Source organism: Rhipicephalus sanguineus, chromosome 11 (genome assembly GCF_013339695.2).
Source record: "Rhipicephalus sanguineus isolate Rsan-2018 chromosome 11, BIME_Rsan_1.4, whole genome shotgun sequence".
Lineage (NCBI taxonomy): Eukaryota > Metazoa > Arthropoda > Arachnida > Ixodida > Ixodidae > Rhipicephalus > Rhipicephalus sanguineus.
The window spans coordinates 56,364,503-56,392,401 of record NC_051186.1 but is presented as its reverse complement, the minus strand read 5'-3'; the positions used below and the strand labels follow the sequence as shown (position 1 = coordinate 56,392,401).

Sequence of the window (27,899 nt, the reverse complement as noted above, 5' to 3'; positions counted from 1 at the left end):
TTACTAGAAACTAGAAACGGAGCTAACAGGCACAAATGTAAAGAAGGTGTTTAGATATGTAGACGACTATGTTGTCTTTCTAGAATCAAGTCCAGGCGAATTTGGCAATGATTCTTCAAACGTACTTGATCTGTTCACGCGTTTCCTGCAACCGCTCGCAGTCGCGCATGAAATGCCGCAAAACAACGCCTTGCGTTTTCTTGACTTACGAATGTTCTTCGAGCGAGACCAGGTCTGCTGGTCGTACGAGCCTAGGGCCAATAAGCCGCTTCTGCCGTTTTCTTCGGGCCACTCCAAGCTAGTTAAAAGGGGTATTGCAAAATTAACCCTAATGAATGCGCTTCACCGCTCATGTCCTCACAAATGTTCGTGTAGTTTCCAGGCGCAAGCTGACTGCCTGAAAAAGGCGGGGTTTCCTCAGTATGTCGTCACATCTGTGGCGGAGGGTCTTCTCAAGACTGTCAAACATGCTCGCGAGGGTGAGGAGCAGGCTTCATCAGAAACGGAGCCTGTCAAGCAGAAATGCGCCGTCATACCGTACCTTCACGATGTCTCACATAGGCTGAAAAAGATAGGAAACAACGCCAACGTAAGAGTCGTCCTTTCAGCACCAAACAAGCTTTATAATCTGTGCAAGGCCTCCTACAGTGGTTCTGAAAAACCCAGGTGCCAAAAAAAGCACAAAGAAAGCTTTGTTAAATGTGAGAACAACATCGTTTATGAGTTACTGCTGTCCTGTGGCAAGAAATACATAGGGCAGACGGGACGGTGTGCCAATGACAGGCTGCGTGAGCATGCAAATAACGTGCGAACTGGAGGTGTGGGACATGTGGCTTTCCACTGCAGGAAGTGTGGGTGCGATCACATGTATTCGCAGTGCACTGCGACAGGAAGGAGCCAGGCACAAACAACACGCGAGATAATTGAAGCGGCGAAGATTGCAAGTTTGAGAGACATGTGCATTAGTGCACCTTCAATTGACCTATCCAAAAAGAACTAGACTTTCTAAGCAAGGCCCACAGGGTGACTAGACGATAGTGGTAGTCAGGAATGACCGCTTGATCTCTTAAAGAAGAAAAAAATCCGGTATCAGGTTGTTTGATTGCTTATCATGCATACTTATTTGTGGTTTTACATGAAGCCTTCCTGTACAATGCACCTGCGTGCGTTGCTCTTTGTTGTCTATATATATATATGTACCACTGTAGAAAATAAAGCATATGTTGGAAGTCAGCGCTGTGTCTGCGTCGTTTTTCATCCCTGTTCTTTTGCGCGCTCAAAAAGTCAAACATGAATTACCAACTTGCCGATGCCTACACTCTCTCAATATATATATATATGTGTGTGTGTGTGTGTGTGTGTGTGTGTGTGTGTGTGTGTGTGTCATTCCATGCCAAGTGTCCCAGACGTGGCGCTCGCACATCGCAGATTTTGCTGATAAAATTTGTGCCTTTTTCCTGTGCCACATGGAGTATTGTGGCAAAACACTTTTGGTCGAAAAAAATTTTGACAATCATGGCACCCCCTCGAAATTCGCTTCTATTTATTAAACTGTACCTAATAGAAAAATGTGTATAAAATCTATTTTTGTGTGTTGAGCTACGAAACCGCGCTTGCGCTATCACAGAGGTTCTGTTTAGTTGTCCCATTCATTATTTCCGATTTTTTTTGTGTTTCACTACCAGCTACGTAGCTTCAAAAACTACAAAAATTTCAATGTTCGTGAATTTTTCTTGAGCTATTTGCAACTCACCCTAACCAATATTAATCATAGCCTGATTTCCAGGAAAGTGTATTTTAGTACAGAAATGTTTAGGGGTAAAATAGACTTCAAATCTTTCCGAAAAAATTGTGATATTTGAGAAAATGTACGATTTGTCACATGTTTGACCGTATTTTTCATACTGATGCGGTCAAAGTAAAAATCCTCGTCATGTGGCGTTTGATAGAAGACTTCATCGTTAAGTAACGAAGAAAGTCTAATCAAATCATTTTTTTTGTTTTAAGGAAGAAAATAATTTTTGAATTTGGCCCTCCGATCGCGCAGTGCATTTCATTTTGCTGCCACTTCGCCGCAAAGCACGTGGTCGCCCTTACAGCTGACACTCGTCACAGGCAGCGGCCAGATGCGAGATGTATGTCAGCGGCTCGTGAGTGGTCGAAAGTCTTGTCGCGCTGTCAGGGCGACGAATAATGAATTTGCGTTACAATGAGCATTTGCTAGGCGGGCCCAATGGGAAATATGGACGCCCGAGAGCAGCATGTGGAGTCGTTGGCACAATGTCCTAGAGGGACGTCTGCACAACTAGCATACACATACTGAAAGAAATAATGCACACTGTACACACTTCTTTCTCAGGGTATACATGTTGTACAGACGGCCTCTAGCACAATGTGCCAACGACGCCATAGGCTGCTCTCGGGCGTCCATACTTCCCATTGGGCCCGCCAAGCAAGCTCACATTGTAACGCGAATTCATTACTCGTCGCCCTGACATCAACGTGACAAGACTTTCGACCACTCACGAGCCACTGACATACATCTCGCATCTGGCCGTTGCCTGTGACGAGTGTCAGCTGCAAGGGCTACCACGTGCTTTGCGGCGAAGTGGCAACAAAATGAAATGCACTACGCGTTCGGAGGGCCAAATTCAAAAATTATTTTCTTCCTTAAAAGAAAAAAATGATTTGATAAGACTTTTTTCATTACTTAACAATGAAGTCTTTTATCAAACGCCGCATGAAGAGGATTTTTACTTTGACCGCATCAGTATGAAAAATATGGTCAAACATGCAACAAATCGTACATTTTCTCTAATTTCACAATTTTTTTTCGGAAAGATCTTAAGTCTATTTTACCCCTAAACATTTCTGTACTAAAATACACTTTCCTGGAAATCAGGCTATTATTAATATTGGTTAGGGTGAGTTCCAGATGTCTCAAGAAAAATTCACGAACTTTGAAGATTTTTGTAGTTTTTGAAGCTACGTAGCTGGTAGTGAAACACAAAAATTCGGAAATAATGAATGGGACAACTAAACAGAACCTCTGCGATAGCGCAAGCGCAGTTTAGAAGCTCAACACACAAAAGTAGATTTTATACACATTTTTCTATTAGGTACAGTTTAATAAATAGAAGCGAAATTCGAGGGAGTGCCAGGACCGTCAAAAATTTTTTCGAGCAAGAATGTTTTGCCACAATGCTCCATGTGGCACAGGAAAAAGGCACAAATTTTATCAGCAAAAGCTGCGATGTGCAAGCGCCACGTCTGGGACACTTGGCATGGAATGACCCTTAAATATAAGAGCTACAGAAAGATCACGAAGGTCCTGATACTGTAGGAAGGCATTTGACACACGACGTACGTTTTAGCACTATGCTAATGCTAAAACGTACGTCGTGTGTCAAGTACCTTATATATATAAGGTATGATATATATAAATATATATATTTAGCGGTGGTATGGAGAGTTCTGTACAGAACTGAAATACAGAAACACCGTCCAGAAATACAGCGAGACACACTACTGTCAGAATGAGTGAGATATGAAAAGCAATAGTTTCTCTAACATCGTTCATTACTGTCAAATGCGGCAATATACTAGACCTGGCATAAACATTAGCATAGCCAGCAGTCAGTTTTTATGAATAGGAATCAATGGCCAGCCATCAAGCACTTCTTTGCGACATCCATTACATATTTTATGTGGCATACAGCGCAAAACATGCAACATGTGTAGTTCTCATGTAGTACAGGATTCTCATGTAGTCATCTGAGATACAGGACCCCAATAGGTGACACAGCTTGCGTGCATGAGCTTGGCAGTGTCGTGTTCCCAGACCATGTCAGGGTCAGGTGGCATTCTGGTGAAAAGGACAGCAGGTTGCACTGATTCGAGACCACTCACGGCCAGACCTTAAGCGTGGCTATTCCGAATTCTTGGACACGTCTTGACTACCTCGAGACACGAAGTTTCCAAGGAGGCTTCCTGGTCAAATGCAGCTGTAGAGCTTCAATGTGCAGTCTTGAAGCAACCTGAAATAGTCAAGTGCACAAAAATAAACACATGATGACAGACAGATCGATCACCTTTTAATCTGACAAGGGCAGCGCTCACACACCAGATTCCATGAAGTGTCATGGCAATGAACAAAACCAGGGATACTCATTAACTTTGCTGTACTTTGAGGGTCTGTTACTCCCTTAGCCAGCTGCAACTGTTTCCGCTGCATGACCTCCGTACAATTAGAAGGATGTTTTTTTAGAGAACGCATATTTCTTATCAAAATTGTATAATAGTCACGCTCAAGATGTTTTCGCGCACACACTCTATGTCAAGAAGGAAATAGTTTGCTGCAACTAAAATGGCAATGAAGAGATTAATTAACAAAAACTCATTAATTAACTTTTAATTCCTGACCTGGAGGTAGTTGTTTATATTAGAAAGTTGTATCGCGTGCCAATTTATGGCATACACATTTTTTTTAATCGCGAAAGTTACACGTAATTCGTGATATTCATCCTTGAATTTCAAGGACGAAATCGAAACTGATAGCGCCTGACGTGCAGGAAACGTCGCTTCTCTGTTACGTAAGCTTGGAGCTACACGTGAAAAGAAGGTGATGATAGTTTAATGAAGGTGGGCCGAAGCAGAATGTGATCAGGAAAATCTGCAAGCATTCAGAAATACACAAGTAAACAGCTTATTATTTGGGTGCGATGTGTGGTACTTATCTGTAAACATAGAAAGAAAAGGTTGATATTACTGCCGTTTCGGATGCGCGCATCTCGAAAGAAACAAATGAGCACCAAACGCCACATGCAAAGGTAAGGCGATCCGCTGACGCAAGTTAGATGACTTGCCAGTTTTCACGAAAAGGTACGACCACGACGCGCCTTCATTCAAATTTCGTCACTCCCTTGTCGCGGGCAGCTCCGGTCTGACGTAACAGAAAAACCGCGTTTTCTGTGTGCCGGACACGATCAGTTTTGATTTAGCCCTTAAAATTTCACAATAAATATCTCGAGTTACGTAAAACTTTCATGATTTCTGAAAAATGGGTATACCATAAAGCGGCACGCACTACAAATTTCTAATATAAACAACTGCCCTCAAGTCAATAAATAAAAATTAGTTAACGGATTTTTGTTAATTAGTCCCGTCAACGCATTTTTTGTTGCGGCAGAATATTTCCACCTCGAACTAGAGTACTACTGGAGCGTGACTGTCATAGAGTTTTTTTATAAAAGATATGTACTGTCTGAAAAAAAATCACCCTGTATAGCATGGCAGCAGTATTTTAATAATAATAATAATTGTTGGGGTTTGACGTCCCAAAACCACAATAAGATTATGAGAGACGCCGTAGTGGAGGGCTTCGGAAGTTTCGACCACCTGGAGTTCTTTAACGTGCACCTAAATCTAAGCACACGGGTCTAAACCATTTTCGCCTCCATCGAAAATGCGGCCGCGGCGGCCAGGATTCGATCCCGCGACCTGCGGGTCAGCAGTAGAGCACCATAACCACTAGACTAGCAGTATTTTAACGAAGACCTGTGGGTCGCGGGATCGAGTCCCGGCCTCGGCGGCTGCATTTTCGTTGGAGGCGAAAATGTTTGAGGCCCGTGTACTTAGATTTAGCTGCACGTTAAAGAACCCCAGGTAGTCGAAATTTCCAGAGCCCTCTACTACGGCGTCTCTCAATCATATCGTGGTTTTGGGATGTTAAACGCCAAATGTTATTATTAGTTTAACGAAGAAAACGGCAAAATGTGTATACGGCTACACGAAATATGGCGAATGTACGACAAGACTAGGCTTGCCTTCACTGCCTTCTTTCTGTTGCATCATTGTGAGCGTGCCCTTCTAGTGCCTGGCTTCAGAACAGCTGCACGAAGGTGCAGCTATTCTAAAGGCCTAATGTGCCATTTTTTCTTCAGATCTATAGCAACAGGCAAAGGTCTCGTTTTTTCCGTTTGTCTGGAAGGACAACCCACCAGCCGCGTGACCAGTATAGGTTCCGATGATCAGTTCACGAACGACGTTGGCTGCTATCCCAGCGTAGACCGTGCGGATATCAACGATTATCTTGTTCACGGACAAGTTTCGTGACGCGGGAGCAGCTTAAGAGCTACAAATCCTTGGAGGCTCACAATTATGTCACAAGCGGCCTCGTGGAGCCACCAAGGGTGAAAACTCTTCGTGATGGCAACATCGTCGTCGTTTCAAAGGTAGGCTGTTGCTCGCGCTTCTTTTAGCGTGCGTTGTGGACTTGTAGCCGAGATTGAGGCTCGGCGCCCAGTCTGGATTGGCCTCGTCCATCGAATAAGCTGGTCTTCCTGAAATGGAACGTACGCGCCTGCAGTGCTGTACGTAAAATATAACGCCGAGGTGATGCATTTTATGCTGCTGCCGCGCTCACCTGTGATGAAATGCGCCCCGCAAACGCGGTAGTGCGTCGCCGATTCGTCCAGGTCTTCGCGACGAATTCTGCTCAGCCATAGAGCTCTCCGCTTTGACGACAGCTCCGTTTGACCAGTATAGAGGGTTGCGGAGCAAACTCGGGCCAACTGTGCCAGCCACAAACATCACCTCAAACCTAAACAATCGCAGGTGCTGAGAAGCCGGTCTAAACAAAAAGGAACAGTGCTGAAGTGACTTATATACATATTAAAAACAACAGCTGATTATGGCACGAAATTGGGACAATTAAGGTGCATTGTAAAAGAATGTCAAATGAGGTACCCTGCTGTAAAAAGTGCTAAATATTCATTGCAGAGTATGGCGAATAGAATTCAAATAGGATACAGCGAGTATTTCGAGGTATAATGACGAAGCAATAATTGCTAGAGATTTATGAGCGAAAAGCACAATGCGATTAAGCGGTGCTACATAGTGGGAGATCACGGATTAATTTCAACTACCTGGAGTTCTTCAACGTGCACAAATCAGAGGGCATGGGAGTTTCTGTATCTCGCCCCCTTCTAAATGCAGCTGCCGGGGTCAGGAATAGAACCCGCGTCCTTGGGCTTCGCAGCGTAACGCTTCCAAGTCCATTTTAAAGGATTTTTGTCCACTGCCCACATCACTGTAGACTGTATCTTTGTGTTGAAAATAATAACGAACTGAACCACGGCTGGTATAACAAAGGCATCCAATATCCACGAAACACAGCGTTTGAGCAGTATGTTTACTGCCATTATTACTAGCCGGTGTTGTGTTTACTATTAGGTACTAGCACCACACCACATTACACAAAGCAAGTATCACAGGAGGATGAGGTTATGCTCGTATGCAGTTTGTGGACAAAAAAAAAAAAAAAAAACTACAACTTTGAAGTGAACTCACATTTACCTTTGTTGCATGATAATTTTTAGCATCATAAGATCAAGTCACCACTGTTTCAATTAAATGAAACCGTGCTACAAAAGCTATTGCATCAAAGTTTTATAGCAGTTACGCACGCACGCACGCACGGACGCGCGCGCGCGCACGCACGCACGCACGCACGCACGCACGCACACACACACACACACACACACACACAAACAAACATACAAGCAAACACGGCGAGAAGTTCGAATATGCAGCGAATAAATACGTATTAAACGTGTTTCAACGTCTGGGTAGCAAAGGAAAGAAACACTAAATTCTAGAGTTTCACGAGCCAAAATCATGATCTGGATATCAGGCATGTTCGGGCCGGGTGCATTAGATTGATTTTGATCAGCTGATCTTACTTACCCTTCAAATATATATCGGTGCAACGTTGCTCTACGTGTCACCACACTCGACTTGCAACCGAGATTTCAACTCGCAATTTCATGTTTTTCTGGCATGTATGGAATAAGGAAACACGATATTGGCGCGCACCACTCCGTTTTACCCGCTACTGGATAGTCCAGTGCGGTTTTCGTCGTTGCCAAGCCATTGAAACACGATAGCAAAATCCGTGCAACTGGAACATCAGAAAGACAAGTGGCAAAGCTACGTGTGAAGCGAATAAAAGAGTTGTAGGCAGAAGCCGGCAGAACTCACCTGAAATCTATAACGACCGTAGGAGCGTCGTCCACAGGCTTCGTCTGTCGGTGCCACTGGGACCCGTCATGCGCTGCCATCTTGCTCAGGCAAGTTCACGACGAAACGAAGCTTACTGCAGGGACTTCTCCGTCCGGAGGCTGCTTTTCCCAAACACTGAGTGACACTGCTTCAGCCAGTCACGGCAAGCGTGAGCCGACGATACGATACTACGCCACGAATGCATAGCACGAAGAAAGTCACGCAAAACAATCACTTGCAATCACGCCTGACGACACAGATTATTCTGGCGGACTAAAGAACGACCACAACGAGACGGATCACGAACAATGCCGTCTAACGACGCCAAAATGGCTGTCTCGTATTGATGGCTTCGGCTTTGGATTAAAGTAGCCTCCACGAACGCCTAAATGGTTTCGGTTTTGTTTTGGTGCTATAGAACACACATCCATGCATAGTTAAAGCTCTATTGAATAATATCAGGGTGGAGGAGGCGAAGCGTGCCCTGTGTGTGTCTGTAAGGGCTGTACGGTGGGAGGGGGCGCAGGTGAACGTGCATCCCCTGCTCTAGGGGCTAGGGAGAGTGCGGTGAGGCCGTGTGTGCGTGCCTAGCTGTGCTCAACGTTTGCTGAGCGATTTGGTGGCCCGCGCGGATTATCGTGAAGATATAGTTTAGCTGTGGCGGGCAGAAATGATGACCACGCGAGCTATAATTCTGGTAGTATTGTCGCTCTTTAGGAGACGCGGTAAAGCGTCGCCTTGATAACCGGTCTGCGCGGTTATCATGCCAGCTTTGCGGCACATGTTTTTACGGCCGTCGAGTTAGATGTGTTCCCGATCGCCAGTGCGTTCAACACCATGCACGTCCATTTCACTAATAAATGTATGTTTTCTGCCATACATGCTGTCGTAGGAATCTACAAACCTCGCTTGCAAACGTGCGAAGATTCGCAAATTTGTCAGCGCTGCCATTGTTAAACGTTGTCATAACTCTGAATGTTTCGCTTGGGGGCAAGATTTTTTAAGAACCCTGTTTACTTGTAGACGTTTTCGAAGCGCCGTTTCAGCAATATCGTAACTGAAGCCATAACACAATACGTGCGTAATTCCACATTTTACGAATCCATGTTATATATTCTCAACCAAAATTTTTCGGTATACCACAAGCCAAAGCAGCGAACTGTATCTTGGTCGCAGCCAGTGAAGCTTTCTTTTTTAAAAAAAACCCACCCTGTATATGCAGAACCATCACCGACTCCCTTGGAGCAAGGGAGTCATCTATTTCATTCAGGAGCGTCGACCAGAGCATTGTGACTCCCCTTAGAAAAAAAGGTGGTCATCGGCTGCCACAAAGAGAGTCAAGCAGACGTGACTCCCTTTTGACTCTCTTTTTTTTAAGAGTGCACTTCTGTGTAGAGCGCGCGAGCAGCCGGTTTTTGCTCTGCGGGGTGACACCTAGAGGCTGTTTCGGACTCTGACGTGGTGTGTAAGGAGCATGCACGGCCTAGTTAGTAGTCAGGCTGACCACGTCAGAGCCCGAAACTACCTCAAGGTGTCGCCCGCAGAGCAAAAACCGGCCTTAAGAGGCAGAGAGATAGACCGTGAATTTATAATTTTTTTGGTATAATAACATAGATTTAATCAATGTAGGTAAGGTATTAGGCCAGCATGAAACAAGGAAGTTTTTTCCTTTTTTCTTCGAGCATGGCGGCAGACATGTCACCGCCCCGTTATAAAGGGGACGCTCATAGCATCCATCCATCCATCCAACCGGCTGCTCGCGCGCTCTACACAGACGTGGCCGCGGCTGTACACCAGGAAAGCGCTTTTTTTTTTTGTCGTACAATAATCGGGGTAACAGCACCGTTATGCAGCCGTGCAGCAGTGCGGCCTTCAACATTTTACACATAGATTGAGAGCTCCCGCATTGCCTGCTTCGGTTCACGCTACCACCTAGCAATCTATTATCTACACTCAATCTACAGCCTCTAAAACTCACCTTCCTTTTTCATCCGGGAGTTTCATTCCTTTCGAGGATCCTGGCTCGCTACCCTTTCCTACTAGGAAGTACGTGCCTGCGTGCAGCGACAAAAAAAGAAAAAAAAAACAAGGTTAAAGAAAATTTTAGGAGCCCTTATCGGGAAAATGGGGGCAAGCGAAGCTATATAGTCGGATACAACTTAAGAAGTCCGGAAATGCCCGCCCAGATGACCGAAGCGCGGCAGCCAATCGACCCCGCGACTAAATAAATAGCCCCGCTCATGCACTCGGCAATGTTCTCCGAAGGCGGAGTCACCGGCCGTCCGGCTCGTGACGTCAGTCTGGAGTGCGCGCCCATTGGTGCAGGCTTGCGTGCATCCGCCTTTGAGGAGAAAATGACGCGTACTTCTAAAGTTCTATCCGACTATAGACGTGTGCATGCCTGATGTACCACTTTTCTTTCCTTCTATCACATCGCGCAACGCTCCCTCCAAACTGCTTCCTTCCTCCGTGCCGGGAATTGGACCGTCGTCCATGTAAAGTCCCTCAATATATAGAAAGTGGCGACACTCTCCTCCATATCCTCTCCAAAGTGTCCAACCCTCCTCTCCCAAGTGTCCAAACCATAGAGTTTCCTACAATACTTACTAGAGGGAACTCTGGCGCTAGTGTCTATGGGAGCTGCAATGCATCGCGCTTCAGCCAGCATGGGAATCATGGGTAGTACACGGATTTGTCTAAACTTCGTTCTTTCGGCTCCGTTTGGCTTCCGCGTCGCCTGCATCCGCTTTGTCGCAAAACAAAGTTCAGCAAAAATCAGCAGTTTCACTTCACCACTTTAACTTCTTTAGGCTCACCGATTCAAATCTGGTCACGAAGTTCACAACGATCCATTCTTTTATCCGAAAGAAAACCAAAACATAGTAATAAACAAAGCCACAAGTGCGTTCGAAGCCCACAAGCACGAAGACTAGGCAAATCCGTGTACTACCCATCATTCCCATGGTGGCTGAACGATCGCAGCGCCAGAGTTCCCTCTAGCCCCCGTATTCACAAACGCTCCTCGACTCGAACTTCGTCCTTCACTTGAACAAGTCGAGCGCAGCGCCGCTGTTCGACCGAAAATGACGCCGCGCTTCTCAAGAATCGCTGCAGATAATCGCTGATATGCAGTGATTTGTTCCGCCTAGAAACGGCGCTCCCATCGACTTTCTCAAGTCAAGGTGGAGCGTTGAGTGAAGGGACGTTCTAGAATACGAGGGTAGGTCATTTTAGGAAACTCTATGGTCCAAACCTTATCTATATCATCTCCCAAACGGCCACCGTGCGGGCGCCGGCCCTATAACCCGGCTCGCGCCACTTTCCTATCAAGAATGCTATGTCACGCAGATAACGCGCGCGTTGCCCAGGCGACGACCCGTGAAGCGGGGAGGTGGAAGGCGGGAGAGGAGGGTGCTCGGCGTGGCGGCTCGGTCAAAAGAAAGACGGTACTTTCCCAAAAATATCCAGGGACTTTACGTCCATGTAGAGTTACTGTATATACAGTAACTCTAATACCTAAAGGTAGCATATACAGTAACTCTACGTCCATGTGCTTAGCAGCGCCACACTTCAGTTGCTACAAGCAACAGCGATGGTCATGCGTTCATACCCAGGCCAGAATGAAATGTTGCAACTTGAAATGACAGGTCACCTCGATAAAAGATCAGATCGCCGTGTCAGAAACGGCTTATCGCCGACGAGCTCGCGATCGAGAGAGCATTTGTCATTGGAAAACGGCGCATAGGAATACACAATTGTGACCGGCTCACCTTCGAGAGACGCATTTCTTTGCGCTCGCCAGCACTTTTTTTTTTTTTTTTTGCTGTCACACCTACAATGCCAACGATACTTACGAGGCCATACAAGCTTCGTTTGAATATTTCAAGACAGACTGATGCACACAATGATGGCGTAGCCAATGGGAGGGGGCTCGGGGGAGGCGGGTCCGAAGCTCCCCGAAATTTTCCAATTTTGCATGTGTATATATACGTGCACACATACAATCGCACTCATGAACACGCATAAAGAGTGATTGGACCCTCGCCCCCCCCCCCCCTCTTCCGGAAAATATTCCTGGCTACGCTACTGCTATTACAGCACACTTGTGAAATTCTACGGTACTGCCAGTGCCTCCTCTATCCTTAGCTATAGCCATTCAACGAAAGTGAAGTGTTAAGAAATGTAGGCCGTGAATTAAGCACGGACCGGGAAGAAAAACCGGAGATGACGCACATGCCGGATGTGATCAGAAAGAAACGGAAGTAGAAACCGCACGTGAACGTAATACCGCAAATGCACATCAGGAACTCCCTTGGCCGCCTGAAGTGACATAAAATTTCCCTTGGCCACCTGAAGTGACATAACATAACAGTGACATGACAGTTCTCATTAATATTGTGTCTAACAAAGAAAAAAAGCGAGCTCTTAAAAGTAATCTTCTTTTCTTAACAGAATTAGGGTGTGAATTAACGCGCTGAATTTTCCGCATTTGTTATTGCGATATCAATTACATGGACATTGCAGGCGTACTTTTGCCGTCGCCATGAGGCTCCGTATAAAGTCCAAGTTGCCATAACATCGCCTCGTGCGTCGTGTGTTCGATGTGCGAGTGAAAGCGCGCGAAGGCGGCCAACAATCGTGGCTCCGCCATGGTCGTCTTTCGTAGCGCTAAAGGAAGCCGAGTGTCCCAGAGGGTGGGGTGGGGGAAGGTGATGAGTGGCTCTAGCGGAAAGTACGTACATTGAAACGCTGGGCACGGTCGCGCACGCACTGTGTTGACAGGTATCAGCATACGCCTCACGCCTTTGTGCGTGTTTGCGTTGAAGTGATAGACAGAATGAGGGGTTCTTATGTGGGTTAGTTGGTTCACGGACATTACGGCAGGACAGCGCAAAATACGGGACAGTGAAACACACAAGACCCAACGCCATGTCCTGTGTGTTTCACTGTCCCGTATTTTGCGCTGTTCTCACAGCACGAAGGCCGCTTTACCTTACGCCAGCCTTTTGTTGAGTTAAGTCAGGTCGAGTCAGAAAGGAGTTAACTGCCAGCCTTACTTCGTATAACATTACAATTTGTTTCTATTGCCTTCGGTGCTTCGGTCACAAACTGATTTTTGTTTATAGTGAACCTTCGGTTGACAACAGCAGCACCCAGCAGCATGAAGCCCCTGTCAGGAAGACCCAAAGGTGTTCACAGTAAAAGTAAGAGGTAAGTTAAACGGGATATTCGCGGCGCAACTGAGAATGAGGAAGAAAGACGAGAGAAGACAGGATAGGGATCCTCGATCACTCTCAATTGCAACACAAACATTTCGTTAAGCCATGCACCAACTCGCCTAACGTTACACTCTGCTAATAAGTAAGTTATTCCGAAACTCCGCAAGACGGTGGCGTCGATGGGACTCCCTGACTCATGGCTACGAAGCCACCGTACCTGGTACCGAGCCGTCGAAGTAGAAGTTCTGCACCAGCAACGTGTTCTTGTCCTCGATGACGATGGCGCTTGCATTCGCGTGGTCGCCAACCAGGTGCGTTACCACCGTCCTCGCCATCGGCAGGTGCAGGTTGGCCGGAATTTCAACGTGAGCAAAGCTCTTCTACGTCGGAAATATGCGAAGGATTTAGAACCAAACAATTAATGAAACAGTGCGAGAACGAAAACGTTTTTGAATGCGCATTCTTTCGAAAGCACCCGCGGGAAGTGTGGATCGTTGGGCTAGCTGGTCACACATTGTAAAAGGTAAACACAGCGCGAAGAAGACGCAATACAAGCAAAGGAACACACAGAACGAGCGCTGACTAACAGCGTTAGTCAGTGCTCGTTCTGTGTGTTCCTTCACTTGTGTAACGTCTCCTTCGCGCTGACTAACAACGTTAGTCAGTGCTCGCCCTGTGCGTTCATTCGCTTGCGTTGCGTCTCCATCGCGCTGTTTTTACCTTTTACAAACCCGCGGAGAAATCGTGTCCACAGTGTACTGGTTCGTATAGTTGGAAGCGTATTCGATAATATGGCAATGGAACGTTAGAACATGGCAAATGTGGATTGGTAACTTTATACGATGGTCCTTAAGAAGTAAAGATAAAACAATAGAAAGATTTCTCATAGCAGTGCACGAGGCACCATGGAAACTACATGGGGAACGTATAGCAGTCTGTAATTATGATAACTGAAGAATTCGTGGCATTGGAAAGCTAGAGTATTGCTAATGTGGATGATCACATTAGAGTGGTCCTTAAAATTTTTTAAAATCATAATAATTATGAAATTCCAGGAATATATGGAGCTCCACAGAAAATTCATGGGACACAGAATGGTATAAAGTGAATAACGACTCGAACCCAAGACTTATATCAAACGTATCGGCACTCAAACCCTGGACATTCTGACCATGTATGGTCTCGAACACTGTCTCTAAAGTACTTAAACCCCGAACCTTCCGAGCTTGTACAGTGTCAAGCCCTCGACAAGTCATAATGGTGCAGACAACGGAATAGTACAGAACAGAAAAAAGAAACTGAATTATGCCTCAGGTGCGTCACGCAAACGAAGCTTACCGCGGTAGGTTATATAACAGCTTCTGCATTCCTGCTCCACCACTGCGGCAGTTTATATTATTCAGCCGTGCGCGTTTATACTGCCGTTCTGGAAGGCATTTCGTCGCGACGCTGCTGCAGCAGAGTCGCTTGCTTTACCTTTGCTTTTCTGTCGTACACGCTGAACCAGTTGAAGTCGGTAATCTTCTTACCAGGCGTCAACTTGAGCACCAGCGTCTGGTTTCGGTATGCCTTGAGTGCCTTGTAGCTAACAAAAGAGAGAGAGAGAGGAACTCAATTATTGAGAAAGGACACGTCAGTGACAGTTTCGAAGTACTCAAATTCGAATTCTTCTTATTCAACGCTTTCCCTTACAGAAGTTGTAGAAGACAAAAGAAATCGGGGCAGCTACGCGCTGGCGGTTCGAAGACTGTGGAAACAGGGAAGCCGGTAGCCTTTCCCTTCTCCTTTCCCTCCTCCTTACCCTCGCATAACTCCTCCTCACCCCCACTTCCCATTCCCACCTCTCGCTATACTATTCTTTCTGCCTCTTTCTATCCGTTTCTTCTCTGTCTCTGTTTTTGTTTCTCTCTTTCTCTCTATCTTTTTCTCGTCCTCTCGCCAATAGCAACAAAATCATATTGTCCACGTAAATGTTTGTTCTGCTAACGTGCCTGGATAGCCGAGTTACGATCGCTCGCCTTCAGACCATGGGTACCCATAGTTTCGGATTCCCCCTCACCAAGGAATTTTATTTCGTTTCATTCGTTTCTTCTCCTCCTCTCTACTTCTCCTCTCCTCCTTTCCTTCCTCCGACGCGTTGCTAGGCGACGCATGGTGACGTCATGGCATTGCAAGGTTTTTCTGCGAACACCTGACGGACCAAGCTCGAGCTTAAACAGCCCCGCTGTCAAAAATATATATATATCAGAGCTCTTCCACTACTGTGAAGACGGAAGCCAGCGACGCCAGCGAGTGCAAGTTCTGCGGCAGCGGCCTTTACGTCGTTTTCGCGCTCATTCGCGCTTCTGTGCGCGTTGGCGCTCCTTTAATTCCCGCTCCTCTTTCTCAAAGCCAACGACAAACGCCCGTCCCATAGCGAGTCCAAAGGGCACGTGCTGATAACAGCGCTAGTTATCCCCCCACCCCCCTAACTCATCCCTCTGACCAACAACTAGTGAGCTGGCGTATGAACGCTAGCCCGCTTAATTGTGTGTGAGTGGGCGTGAGTATAAACGTGAGCCGACATAAGGCTGATAGTAATGCTGAATTCGATAGAAGTCTTGAGGAGGCCTGTTCCTGTATTTTTTTGGTTTGAAAAACAGCAGAGTAGACATATGCAAAGCCGACTTGTACATGCAAATCACACATCATTTATATAAACATAGAGTGTGTCCCAACCCTTCCGAAAGTTAAGGGCTAGTGCAAATAGAAACCTATGTAACTAAAAGCTAGCATAGACAGAAAAGGCAACAATACATAGTCATGAATAAATTCATGCGTTGCTGAAACGGCAACACCAAATCATTACGAGAAACGTAAATATAAAAGTATACAACAACAGGGAACGTGCAGAAGCGCCGGGAGAGATGTAAATACAGTGCCGAAATGGAAAATAAAACGTAAATATAAGTTCCGTCTCTGTTCATTTATAAAGTTGCAGGTTGTCTACACAAAAGCAGTGCTGTACGAACTTTGACGGCGTGTGATCTGTGCACGCATTTGAACAAGTGGTAGAGGTATGAAAGTATAAGCACGAGTAGAAAAGGCGAAAATGGCTACACGCCACCATTTTCAATAAAAAATTTCCTCCGTTGTGCAAAAGTGTTTAAGCAGTATTTAAACGTGTTGGAGTTCAGTGCTTAAGCATTTTGGATGGATCATCAGTACGGTAGAAGCATCATCGGAAGTTGCAAAACACGAGCACTTAACGCATAGTATGGTACACAGGTGTTTACCCGCCCGTGTCATCTGTCACGATGATGTCGTTTCCGTCGGGAGAGACTCCTCTGCCGACGGAGAAGTGGGCTCCTGAAATAGGGACAAGAGTTAAACGCTGACAATCGGTGAAAAATAGGGAGGTCACTTGCAGCGTGGTCGTTGTGCACTTGTTTTAGTAAAACTTGTTTATGGGATAGTTGGCGCATGCTTAATGAATTACATAAAAGACGCGTGCCACCAAAGAAGGATTCAAGACAGAAGAGAAAAGGCCGTCACTCGCTACTAGGTTTATTCTCAGGAAAACAGCGACATATACAGCCGTAGCAACGATGCGCAAAGCACATCGCCTCACACGCTCGTTAAAACACACCAGATAAGGAGAATGACAAGAATCATTTAATCTAGAAAATATTGAAAGAAACTAAACGCGCCGCCACGCAGAACAACAGATGTGTCACTTACACACATTTCATCCTTCTTTTTAATGTAGTACGCTTCCATGACTTCGCGTGCTAGGGTATCATTACTCTTACCGAGAACAGATACAGCGGAAAACCCAGGCTCACACTTGTAGGAACCGCAGTGCAGAGGTAAATGCGCTGAAAGTTCGTTTTTTAGGGAAAGTGCATGCTCCCTAAACTCCGTCGTTTATACACCGGCCGGTTTGGCCGATGTAAACCGTACCGCAACTGAGCGGGAGCTCGTACACCATGCCAACCGAGCAGGAGACAATGTGGTTTGCGTGTGGAGAGTACGTGTTTCACACCCGCCGTCATGGCTACTAGCGGCGCTGACTAACATTCCTGGGTTTAAATGCACATATACACCCCATAAATTGGACGGGAAGATGACCGCTGTCGTAGCTCAGTGGTAGAGCATCGGACGCGTCATTCGAAGGTCGCAGGTTCTGTTGCTGCCGGCGGCAAGTTATCTGTTCGTCCACTTCACTTTTTTCACATTTACATCCCAATTACTACTATTAGTATCCCCTATACTTCCCTTGGCCTTCTTGTCTGTTAGTTCTAAATGATGTTATGTGTACTATGCATAGTAACTGTGACGTGCCGTTGTGGCCGTCGGAATCTATAGGCACCCTGCAATGCAGTTTCCGAGATACGATGGTAGCGCCAGAAAACACAGCCTAGCGAGTGGACGCAGCAAAATCGAGTGTCTATCCTCCGCATCCTCTATGTTCAGAAACGCTCCTTGACTTGAACGTGACTTGCCATCGCCTCAATGCAGTGAGTTTGAAACGCGTTTGTAGCGTTTCTGCTGCCTTGGCACAGCCTGAAAAGAGCGCGTTCTAAACGCGTTTGTGCTGCATTGAAGGCGGTGGCAACATCCCTGAGGTGATTACGAACGCACGTAGGAAGCGTTCGTTGAAAGAGGCGCCCAGAAGGGAGACACTTGAGCGCGTCGATGTGTCCAGCGAGCGTTTCATTTTCTTGGTATCCCTGGCGGCTGGTGCCCTCAACACTCAGGCGTTCGATAAGAGCTCCATCGCGCCCTCTGGTCAGTGACGGGTGCCTATGGGTTCCGAGGCGGCGTAAGAAAGACGACCGAACACATTGGAGACCAGGAAGGGACTGCCAGGCCCTTTTCTTTATTCCTCGAAGCTGCCCGAGCGCGCGCGAGCTCGGCGTCGATCTTCTTCGTTTTCTTCGCGCGAAAGCGCGAGACACAAACCGAGCGTCGTCTGCTATCGCTCGTGACAGTAACTTTGCGGGTGGCAGCGTAAGCAGGAGGAGCGAGCCTATTGCGCAGGAAGTAGAAAGAATAAAACTTGGTCGGAATTTGGAGTAATATTAAGTGGCAAGAAATCGGTTAACTTTCACGTTTCAACGCCGGTTCGTTGAGATCATGGTGCCGCAGGGCGATCTATAATAAAGAGCTACAGGGTTTGTCTAGAAAGTGGTAGGACTGAATTTTTTAGCAAGAAATTATTAACAATTTAGGCACATCGACTTAATAGTTTTCAAAATATGCCCGTTCTGCATCAACATAGCGTTTCCAGCGACTTTGTCAATCACTGAAGGCTGCGTGGAACGTAGAAACTGGAATGCTCTTCAGCTTCCTAGTTACGACCTCTTCAATGTCCTGGACCGAGCCAAGGTGCCGCCCTTGATGACCCTTTTCAGTCGGGGGAAGAGGAAGAAGTTTGAATTAGCGACATCTGGCCTATAAGGGAAGCTTTGTGGAGCCATGTTTGGTCAGGAAGTCCATGACAGCAAAGGTGTGGCTGAGCGCATTGTCGTGACCTTTGCCCTTGTAGGGCGTCCTGACCGCTTCTCGTCTTCAAATTGCTCTCTTCCATCCCGAAACCATTTGTTCCACTCAGAAACACTTGATCGACCCATGGCATCACTGTGCCATAAGCATTCTTGATCATGTCATGGGTCTCACTCGCAGTTTTACCCAGTTAGACGCAGCACTTCACCGCGCAACGCTGCTCTAATAAACGATGCATTGTCGAGATGACAAGGCACCATGAAAGGGGTTCACATTAAACTCGGTGTATACACTCCGTGAACGCTACGAGACGACTAGCGACTGGTGCGCTGGTAGCTAAGACCCCCCATCACCCAGTAACACACCCCTCCTTCACCACGTTTTCGCGGGAAAAACTCAGTCCAACTACTTTCCGGACAATCCCAGTACGTTAGTGAAATGTACTCAGTTACGTGTATCACCGCTGTAATCTCGAATCACGGCTGCGGTGGCACATTTGCCTCTAAATATCGCTGTGCCCGCCACGTGGCTGTGCAGCGAAGATGCTTTAGTCAACTTTCCAGATCATCTACTCTGCAGCTCATCCATGCAAGAATGTGACTGCCTGGTATGGATGGTGGGAGGCTGTGGATGATAAAACGCTACTTCAGGCAGACAGCAACAACCAATGACTAAGCGCGCAAAACGTTGAATAAATTTCCTTCTTTATTTCCTTCAATGTTCAGCGGCGCTAATGTGATGAATGGGGCTATAGTTGGTTCATTATATCTTAGCGATATCCTTATGGTAGGATAAAACGCACTACAAAGAGCACACATGACACTGTTAAACAGGACGAGCGCGAGTCCTGTGCTCATCCTGCGCTCGTCCTGTTAAATTGTGTCCTGTGTGTTCTTTTAAATGCGAATGCATTTCTTAGTCGGGGGTTGTCCTGCGTCCCTGGCCGGCGTGCGCACAGATCTCTCCGCACGCGCTCCTCCTCGCCCCTAGCAACAGCTGCGCCGCGCCTAGCAACCGGAGCAGGTGGTGAGCGGCGGAGGGTAAGGGAGAGGAGGAGCGCGCGGGCGTGTGATGGCGCTCGCATCGCGGAGCAGCGGAGGGCAAGGGAGAGGAGGAGTGTACCCGGTGAGGGCGCTCGCATCGCGGAGCTCGCTCGGCGGAGAGAGAGCTCGGGCGCTCCTCCTCTCCACGCTCGGACCTATATATATCATGCAGGGAGCGAGCGCTTTGGTGTCTTGATAGCGATGGAAGTCGGTGAAGTAGAATCTCTCGCGGCAACGATACCACTAGGACGAAGTGTAACACAATGCAACTCGAGCATTACGCCTCTACGTGCACACTCTCGTCTCTCTTCATTAATTCATCGCACACTCATCGGGTGCACCCAAATGCATTCGCATTTCCTCACGATCCCCTTCGGGGAGGTGCGGGGGATTTTAGTGTGCGTTACCCTACCATAAGCGCATCGCTAAATTCAGCGGCGCACTAACGATGTTTAGGCCTAGTCTGAATATCCCAGCGTGCATATCGGGTGGGTGGCTTAGACGTGAAAGCGGTATTCAAGTATACTGCGACCAAGGGCGTAGCCAAGGGGGGGGGGGGGGGTTGGGGGGTTCAAACCCCCCCCCCTCCGAAATTTTTCAATTTTGCTTGCGTATATATACATGCACACATACAAACGCACGCACGAACATACATAAAGTATGGTTGAACCCCCCCCCCCCGAAAAATATTTCTGGCTACGCCCCTGATTGCGACAACGCGACGGATTGATGCCCTGCAGCACGTACCTGACGCTCGACCGTCGTAGCTGAAGTCCCTAAGCACCAGCGTTTCTTCAGAGGCCGCGTAGACCTTCCCTCGGATGCCGTGCAAGTCGGAGTACAGGCTGCCCAGGTACCACACATCCAGCGGCTTCGCACTGGCTGCGGCTCCTGCAGGCGTACGCACGAAGGGACGAGGATGAAAACGCAGCTGGAAGCTGAAGAAAAAAAATTCCCTGCAACAACGAAGACTCTGCTTGCCTGTTCCTGTTAACGTGTAAGAGTTTACCAAAGTAGTATCCTAGCAGTTAGTAGTTACTCGTCGTGGTAGCTCGGTTGCTATAGCGTTGCGCCGTTGAGCACGATCGAGGTCGTGGGCTAGATCAGGGTGACTGATCGTCATACCGATGAATGCAAGAAATCTCGTGAATCGTGCTTTGAATGCATGCTAAAGAATCCCTAAATTAAGAGCCTCAATACGACTTTGAATGAACGCTGTTGTTGCTGGTTGTACGCATTGCGCCCAATGCTCATTCCAGCCGCGGAAGGGAGGACGCGTTCGTTGTCATGGGGGTCCGTCACCGAACCAACTACGCGGAACGAGAGTGGTGCTTACGCCCACAAAAGAGGGACATCACGGCGACGTCGACAACGCTCCGAACCGCGACGGCGCTGACACCCCTCACACGTCCACACGGTTGAACTGCGTCAACAGTGCATTGAGTGCGCTGCTGTTAGACAGCCTGTGTAGTTGGTTGCCGGATTTCTGGCTCGCGTGACATGGGTGCAGAATTCATCAAAATGCAAACCCAAGAAATATAGACACCACAAAAGCTGGTGTGGGGCCAGCGTTTGTGGTGTCTGCGTCCCTTGGTCTTGGCGGATGCGACAAACGGGTGGTCCACTTACCTTGGCAAACGAGAGTGCATACAAGAAGAAGGATAATTGGTTTCTGGGCAACCATGACGGTGTTGTTGTTGTTGTTGTTGTCCTCTGGGCCTGGTTGGTTGGTTGGTTGGTTGGTTCCTCAGTTCTTTGGCTCAACCCACTGCGGGGGATAGGCCATGAAGCGGACGGTGCCTCGCTTAGGAAACTAATTCACTTAGAGAAGGAAAATGTTTAGCCTTTACATATAAACTCGCAAAATTTAAAGAAGAGAAAAAAAAACTCCTATATGGAAACAACATCAAGAACAATAAAAAAAATAACTATATACAGTTGCTTATAAGACAACTGAATTCAGCTACACTCAACATTCAATTCTTTTGGATTCTCGTAAAAAATTAGAGACAGCGTTGAAAACGCTCCTGTGGCTAAAACCAAATATGGTTGCCCCAAATGAAAGAATAACCGGAAGTGACAAATTCAAGCCCAACTTCCGCAGGGGTTCTTCTAGTAATATTTTTCTTTGTGTTTTAAATCTTCGGCACGTCAAAAAGAAGTGCTCCAGAGATTCCCTCTCATTACAGTGGAGGCATAACGGTGACTGAGCCAGACCCGACCTGTGAAGGTAAAAGTTTAGTTGTGGGACTCGACAGCGTAGCCTTGTAATTAGTATTTCTTCCTTCCTAGATGAACACCACCTGCTCTTCCAAAGAAACTTTAGCTGTGGGAAATCTGATAAAAACAAAGGAGATTTATCGAAAGTATTGGCCGTGGTTCGCTTTTCAAATCTCGCTGCTGTGACATACGCTGACGTGGGCAATACAGACAAAATAGGGCCATCATGGGATGATATTGCCAGTGCATCCGCGTATTCATTGAGTGCTAGCCCTCTATGGCCTGGTACCCACACCAATCGAACCAGCCGTACATGCCTGGGAATCAGCGAATAGAACGTCTGTAAGGTACTCGATAAATTAGGTGCACTTAGGGCAGAACAGACAGAGAGGCAGTCTGTTAGTACAACCACTGCTGATAGGCACTGGGGCACTTTACTCAATGCTAGGACTATTGCCAGCAATTCAGCCTGGTAAATAGGGGTGAAGTCCGGTAACCGAATCGAGAATGACCAGTCTAGAGAAAATGATACAATTCCCACACCTGCCTTCTCTTCACAAACGGAAGCATCAGTCGCTATCACAGTGTTTGTTTCTAAAGAGGCCAAATGATCTTCCAAAATGCAATTTAGATATTTATATGGTAAATTTTTCGCGTTCTTCGGATATATATCATCAAATTCAATCCTAATTGTTTCTACAGTGCTGAGTATCTGTACTTCCCAGAGGTGAACTTTTAATGGGTCCAAGAGTCTCTGTGTAAAAATGACCTGGGGGCAACGTAATCTAGACCATTGGTGTTTAAAAAATGAGTCTTGCTGGTTAATGAAGACATACTGTGACCTCCTCTGTGGAGAAGCATAGATTTTTAGGAATGTACGTACTGTTAAAATATGAAATCTTTTGATAAGAGACGGCAGGCGTGATTCTTCGTATAGAATATTGTTTGCAACAAATTTTGGTAGCCCCAGACATAATCGTAATGATTCACGTTCTAACAAAACTAATGGTCGAACTTTATAAGCCGGAGCGCCAGAAAACAAAACGCAGCCGAATTCTAGTATTGGTCGAATGTACATGCAATAAATCATGACGAGCACGTCTCTGCGCAAACCGGCACGTTTATTGCTGAGCCTACGCAGCATCCCTACTGCGCGTGCTCCCTTAGTAGCCATGTTTTCTATATGGGGTCTCCAGTCAAGTTTGTCAGTATAGGTTACTCCTGTGGCATACTTTTCTTCTTCTTCTGGCACGACGCACTTGGGACATAAACTAGTAGTGGGTAGTCTGCTGTGGAGAAAGAAGAAGTAGTTGGAACAATGGCGGAGATACAATAATAAACCGCGCTGTGTTTTCGGAACCGCGTTTCAATGTGCTATATTTATAGTAGTATAGGTAGTAGTACCTCCAACAACGCCGGAAGAGGGTACATGGCCAGGTGCAGTGGCAGCGGTACCAGGGCTGAGGCCGTCGAGATGCTCACGCTGCTCCATGGAAGGTCGCGTTCGTAGTCCGGGTCACCAATAAATATAGCACATTGAAACGCGGTTCCGAAAACACAGCGCGGTTTATTATTGTATCTCCGCCATTGTTCCAACTACTTCTTCTTTCTCCACAGCAGACTACCCACTACTAGTTTATGTCCCAAGTGCGTCGTGCCAGAAGAAGAAGAAAAGTATGCCACACTCCTAAATACCTAACTGACTCGACCTGAGGTATCACGGCTTGTCGGTAAAGTAATGAAATTTGCACTGGTACATTTTTTGCGAAAACAACAATTGCACTGGCACATACCCAATGGAGGGGGTTGGCCGTGTAGTGGGGAAATTTTTCCAATATTTTCCGTAGTTCATAATTCCTAGATACGATAGTTAACTAATCTATCGATATGAAGTGCCAATTATCAGTAATGAAATATTTAAAGCCGGCAGAATTTAGCAACATGAATGACAAATTCCTCAATGCCGAAGAAAATATCCCTGTGGCTGCATCCCAGAGTAGTGGTCCCAAAAGAAAGAATAACCAGTCCTGATAAATCCGGGCCCAGCTTTCGAAGAGGTGCTACTAGTATTCTTTTCCTCAGTGTAGTGAACCGGCGACAGGATATGAAGAAATGACCATTCCTTTCCTCCTGATTACAGAAGAGGCACAGAGGGGAGGTACGGTGGTCACAGGTTTTGTTTTGTTTTGTTTTATCGCCTTCGGGAACTGGCTCACACCCACGAGGGGAATTGACCACACTCACACTGTCGATTTAAAAGGTAAATGAGTGAGGAGCATTCAATAAGGCGATACTAAACGCTATGAAGCATAAAAAAAGATAGAATTGCGAAACACGACGTAAATAAGTTTAGCATAATAGGCTTTCATTCAAAGAGAAACAGATAAAGTGTAGAAAAAATTGTTTCCTGTGGTAGGTAGCACTAGCAGCGTGGCCTTCCGGATGCCTGAATGAATTTGTGTTGTTCTGTTGGTTGGTTGTTCCTCGGTAACCTGGCGCAACCTACCGTGGCGGATCGGCCCCGAAACAGTCTATACCTTGTTTTATAAATTAAATTGTTTTATGTACTAAATATGTTTAAAATAGCTAGTTTATAAAATAACTCATCGATATTAAAACAATTCAGTAGTGGGTTAGTGGCATACGGTAGTAGAGGGTCCTGGTTTGGGGAAGAAACAACGACGAAGTGCTAATAGACAGGTTCCTTCCACTTCTAGCCTGTTGTCGTTTGAAGCCGATCAGTTTGGGGCAAGCCGCAGTGCTATTATGACTGCGTTACACAAATTCATTCAAGAAACCAGAAGATTGCGCTGCTGCAGCTACCGACCACTGAAATCAGCCTTTTTCTCTTTTTTAACACGAAAGTGTTTTATGCCGGGGTCCACCAAAATTTCAGTGACGTATTTCCGTCACGGAAATGACGTCGAAAAAATGTACACGATCAGATGGCAAAGAAAAAAAGTTCCGTCAACGGGCATCGAACCAACGACGGCTCGGTCCGCAACAATAGATGCCGGGCGCGCTAGCCACTGCGCCACGGTCACAGACTCCAGAGGCTTTACAAACGCGCCTTTTATATATACCACTCTCCCGGTCGGCGAGGTGGTGTTGCCCTCTGGGAGCGGTAAGGTAAAGTAATTCATCATTACTGTGGCTCCCGCGATTAGTACCTGCAACGCGTTACACGTTCGTCCCATTCGGCGCGTTTTCAATAGAAGCGCAATTTTGTCAATGCCTTAACACACCGCGAGGTGGCGACCTCAACGCAAGCGTCGTAAAAGCGTCGGCCTCGCTCACAGCATCACGCTAATCAAACCAAAAATAGCTCTGCGACGCGCGCCTGCCTCATAACACCGCATTCCCCGCTCACGCGCTTGCCCCGAGAAAAATCGCGGCCGGGGGGCGGCACGACGCGCTTTGCGTTTCCCTCTAGTTCGGCCGTATAGTATAGTGTTCAATCACATTTTAACATGCAGCGGGATGGCCACGAAGTTCTGCGTCCAATATGCGACGCTCTTCCGGCTATCACAACTCGTTCTCTGATTACGCTTTCACCGCTAACTACTACAGCTACCACAAGGGTTTGTTTAATCATTGAACATGGATGTTAGTCGTCGGCATGGAGATGTACTACCAAGCATCAAAGTGGGTGCATCCACGTTAAACGGTGCTATAGCTGCCAGACATCAATATACATTGTGAAAACTCTCTTATATCAATGTACATTAAACATTCAGTTACTTCTATAAGGGAACGTTTCACTTTCGTGTTATTCCGATTCCTATGGCGGAGGGATCAACCATGTTTTTTTAGTATTATATTTCTTTTTTTTCAATCTTTGTGCTGCGGCTTTTAGATGCGAAGCAGCTTTTGCTCGGGGCTGTGTCCGGTTGTGGTGGTGGCGTCCGCGCTCCACTCCGCATGCGCCTACTCTCTCTCACGCTCTCCTCCTTTACGCAGGTGTTCGGTCGCCTTCTCTCCTCTCCTCCCCCGCGCTGCAGACGCGGCGCAGCCTCTCCTCCCACGTGATGCAGCCACACCGCAGCCAAATACAGCCTGTAACCCACTCTCTCCTCTCCCTCCCCCATTTCATGTCTATATACGCCCGTGCGCTCGGTCGGCTTCCGTCATTCTCGCTTCGCTCCCGTTCAGATGAGTTGTAACGTCAACGTCCGCGCCACTCGTTCACTCGGTGCTAACGGAAAGCAACGCACAAAAACAACGTAATGATAACACAAGCACTAAATACAAACCTCACACACTAACGGAAACGCCGAGTGAACGTAACGGAAACTTGGTGTGCGCCCCCAATGCTGCTTCGCATCCCCTCATGGTTCCCTTGAGTGGGAGATGGTGTAATTTTTTTAATGTCTTAACTCTTTCATTTTTTACTTACACCGCGTTTCGTTCTCCTTTCTTTTTTATGTTTCATAGGGTTTGCGTTTCCCTTCATAATTGTCAGTGTGGCCAATCCGCCTCGTGGGTATGAGCCAGTCTCCTTTAGGCGACAAACAAACAAACAAACAAAGGTTCCTGTCCGCCATTGATTCAGCCATTGTCTCTTCCTGTAAATATCTGTAAACATACGTTTTCTTGTAACATTATAATCAAAGAAAAAATAAATAATAATAAGAAACCAATATGGTTCAAAAAGGAACTCAATTTAGAAAACCTTAACGTTCTGAAGTGTCGAAATCTGGCCCAGTTGGTTCATGTTACTTGAAGAAAAGCCAGCAAATTCACGAGACATGACGCGTTGTGTGCGTTCGCTTCTTCCTCATGTCCCCTGAATTTGCTGGATTTTCTTCAAGTCAACGTTCAGTTCGTTTTGTCTCAGGTAGGAACTCACATACGGCATCGCAAACGTTCCTGTGGCTGAAGCCCGTTTCGGTAGCACCAAGGGAAAGAACCACCTGAAGTGTTAAATTTAAGCCCATCTTTCTGAGGGGTTCGTCTAGAAGTCTTTTCCTTTGATTGGTAAACAATCTGCCTGTTAAAAAGAAATGATGCAGAGATTCACTCTCGTTGCACTACAGGCATAAAGGTGACTGCACAAGACTAGACCTGTGTAGGTAAAAGTTCAGTGGGGGAACACGGCATCGTAGTCTGGTTATTGATATTTCTGCCCTTCTGGTGGAGCACCATCGATTTTTCCAAGGACAATCAAGACGAGGAAACTCAGATGTTGACAAAGGAGATTTAGCAAAGTTATCCGACGTGGCAAACTTTTCAAATCACGCATTATAGAGACGAACGCCAACGTCGGAAATATAGAAATCATGGGAACATCACGTGATGCAACTGCGGGTCCATTCGCATATCCATTTAGGGTTAATCCTTTGTGACCTGGCACCCACACCAAACGAACAAGACGTAAGCGTCCTGGGACGAGAGAATAAAATACTTCTAAGGCATTTGACAAATTATGTGCAGCTAAGGAAGGACAAACAGACAGACAGCCTGTCAGAATGACTGCTTCTGATATAGATAGGGGTAATATGTGTAAAGCTATAGGATTGTTGCAAGTAATTGCGCTTGAAAAACAGCCGTAAAGTCAGGTAACCGAACTGAAAAAGACCAATCCAAAGAAAATGATGCAATTCTCACTCCTACTTTATTTCCTAAACTGAAGCATCAGTCGCTATCACGATGTTTGTTTCTAAATTTTGTCAAATGTTCTTACAAAATGCCATTTAGGTATCTATCGGGTAAATGTTTGCAATTCTTGAGAAATATATCGTCAAATTCTATTGTAATTTTTTGTACAGAACTGCTTAGTATAAGTACTAAACGGAGGCGCATTTGCAACATTTCCAATAGTTTCTGTGCGAAAATGACTTGCGAACACCAAAATCTAGAACACTGCTGG

General features: G+C 46.5%; 1 protein-coding gene across 1 annotated transcript in view; it reads right to left on the bottom strand.

The window, feature by feature from the left end:
* Nucleotides 1-21,494, bottom strand: part of LOC119375056 (uncharacterized) — a 90,678-nt gene extending 69,184 nt beyond the window's left edge. Inside the window, exons 1-6 of the mRNA XM_049411137.1 lie at nucleotides 21,440-21,494; nucleotides 20,558-20,701; nucleotides 16,556-16,628; nucleotides 14,757-14,865; nucleotides 13,498-13,660; nucleotides 10,040-10,115 (exon numbers count right to left, since the gene is read on the bottom strand). Of these exons, the coding sequence (XP_049267094.1) occupies nucleotides 10,040-10,115; nucleotides 13,498-13,660; nucleotides 14,757-14,865; nucleotides 16,556-16,628; nucleotides 20,558-20,701; nucleotides 21,440-21,494 (620 nt within the window). The remainder of the gene's footprint in view (nucleotides 1-10,039; nucleotides 10,116-13,497; nucleotides 13,661-14,756; nucleotides 14,866-16,555; nucleotides 16,629-20,557; nucleotides 20,702-21,439) is intronic.
* Between the last annotated feature and the right edge of the window lie 6,405 nt (nucleotides 21,495-27,899).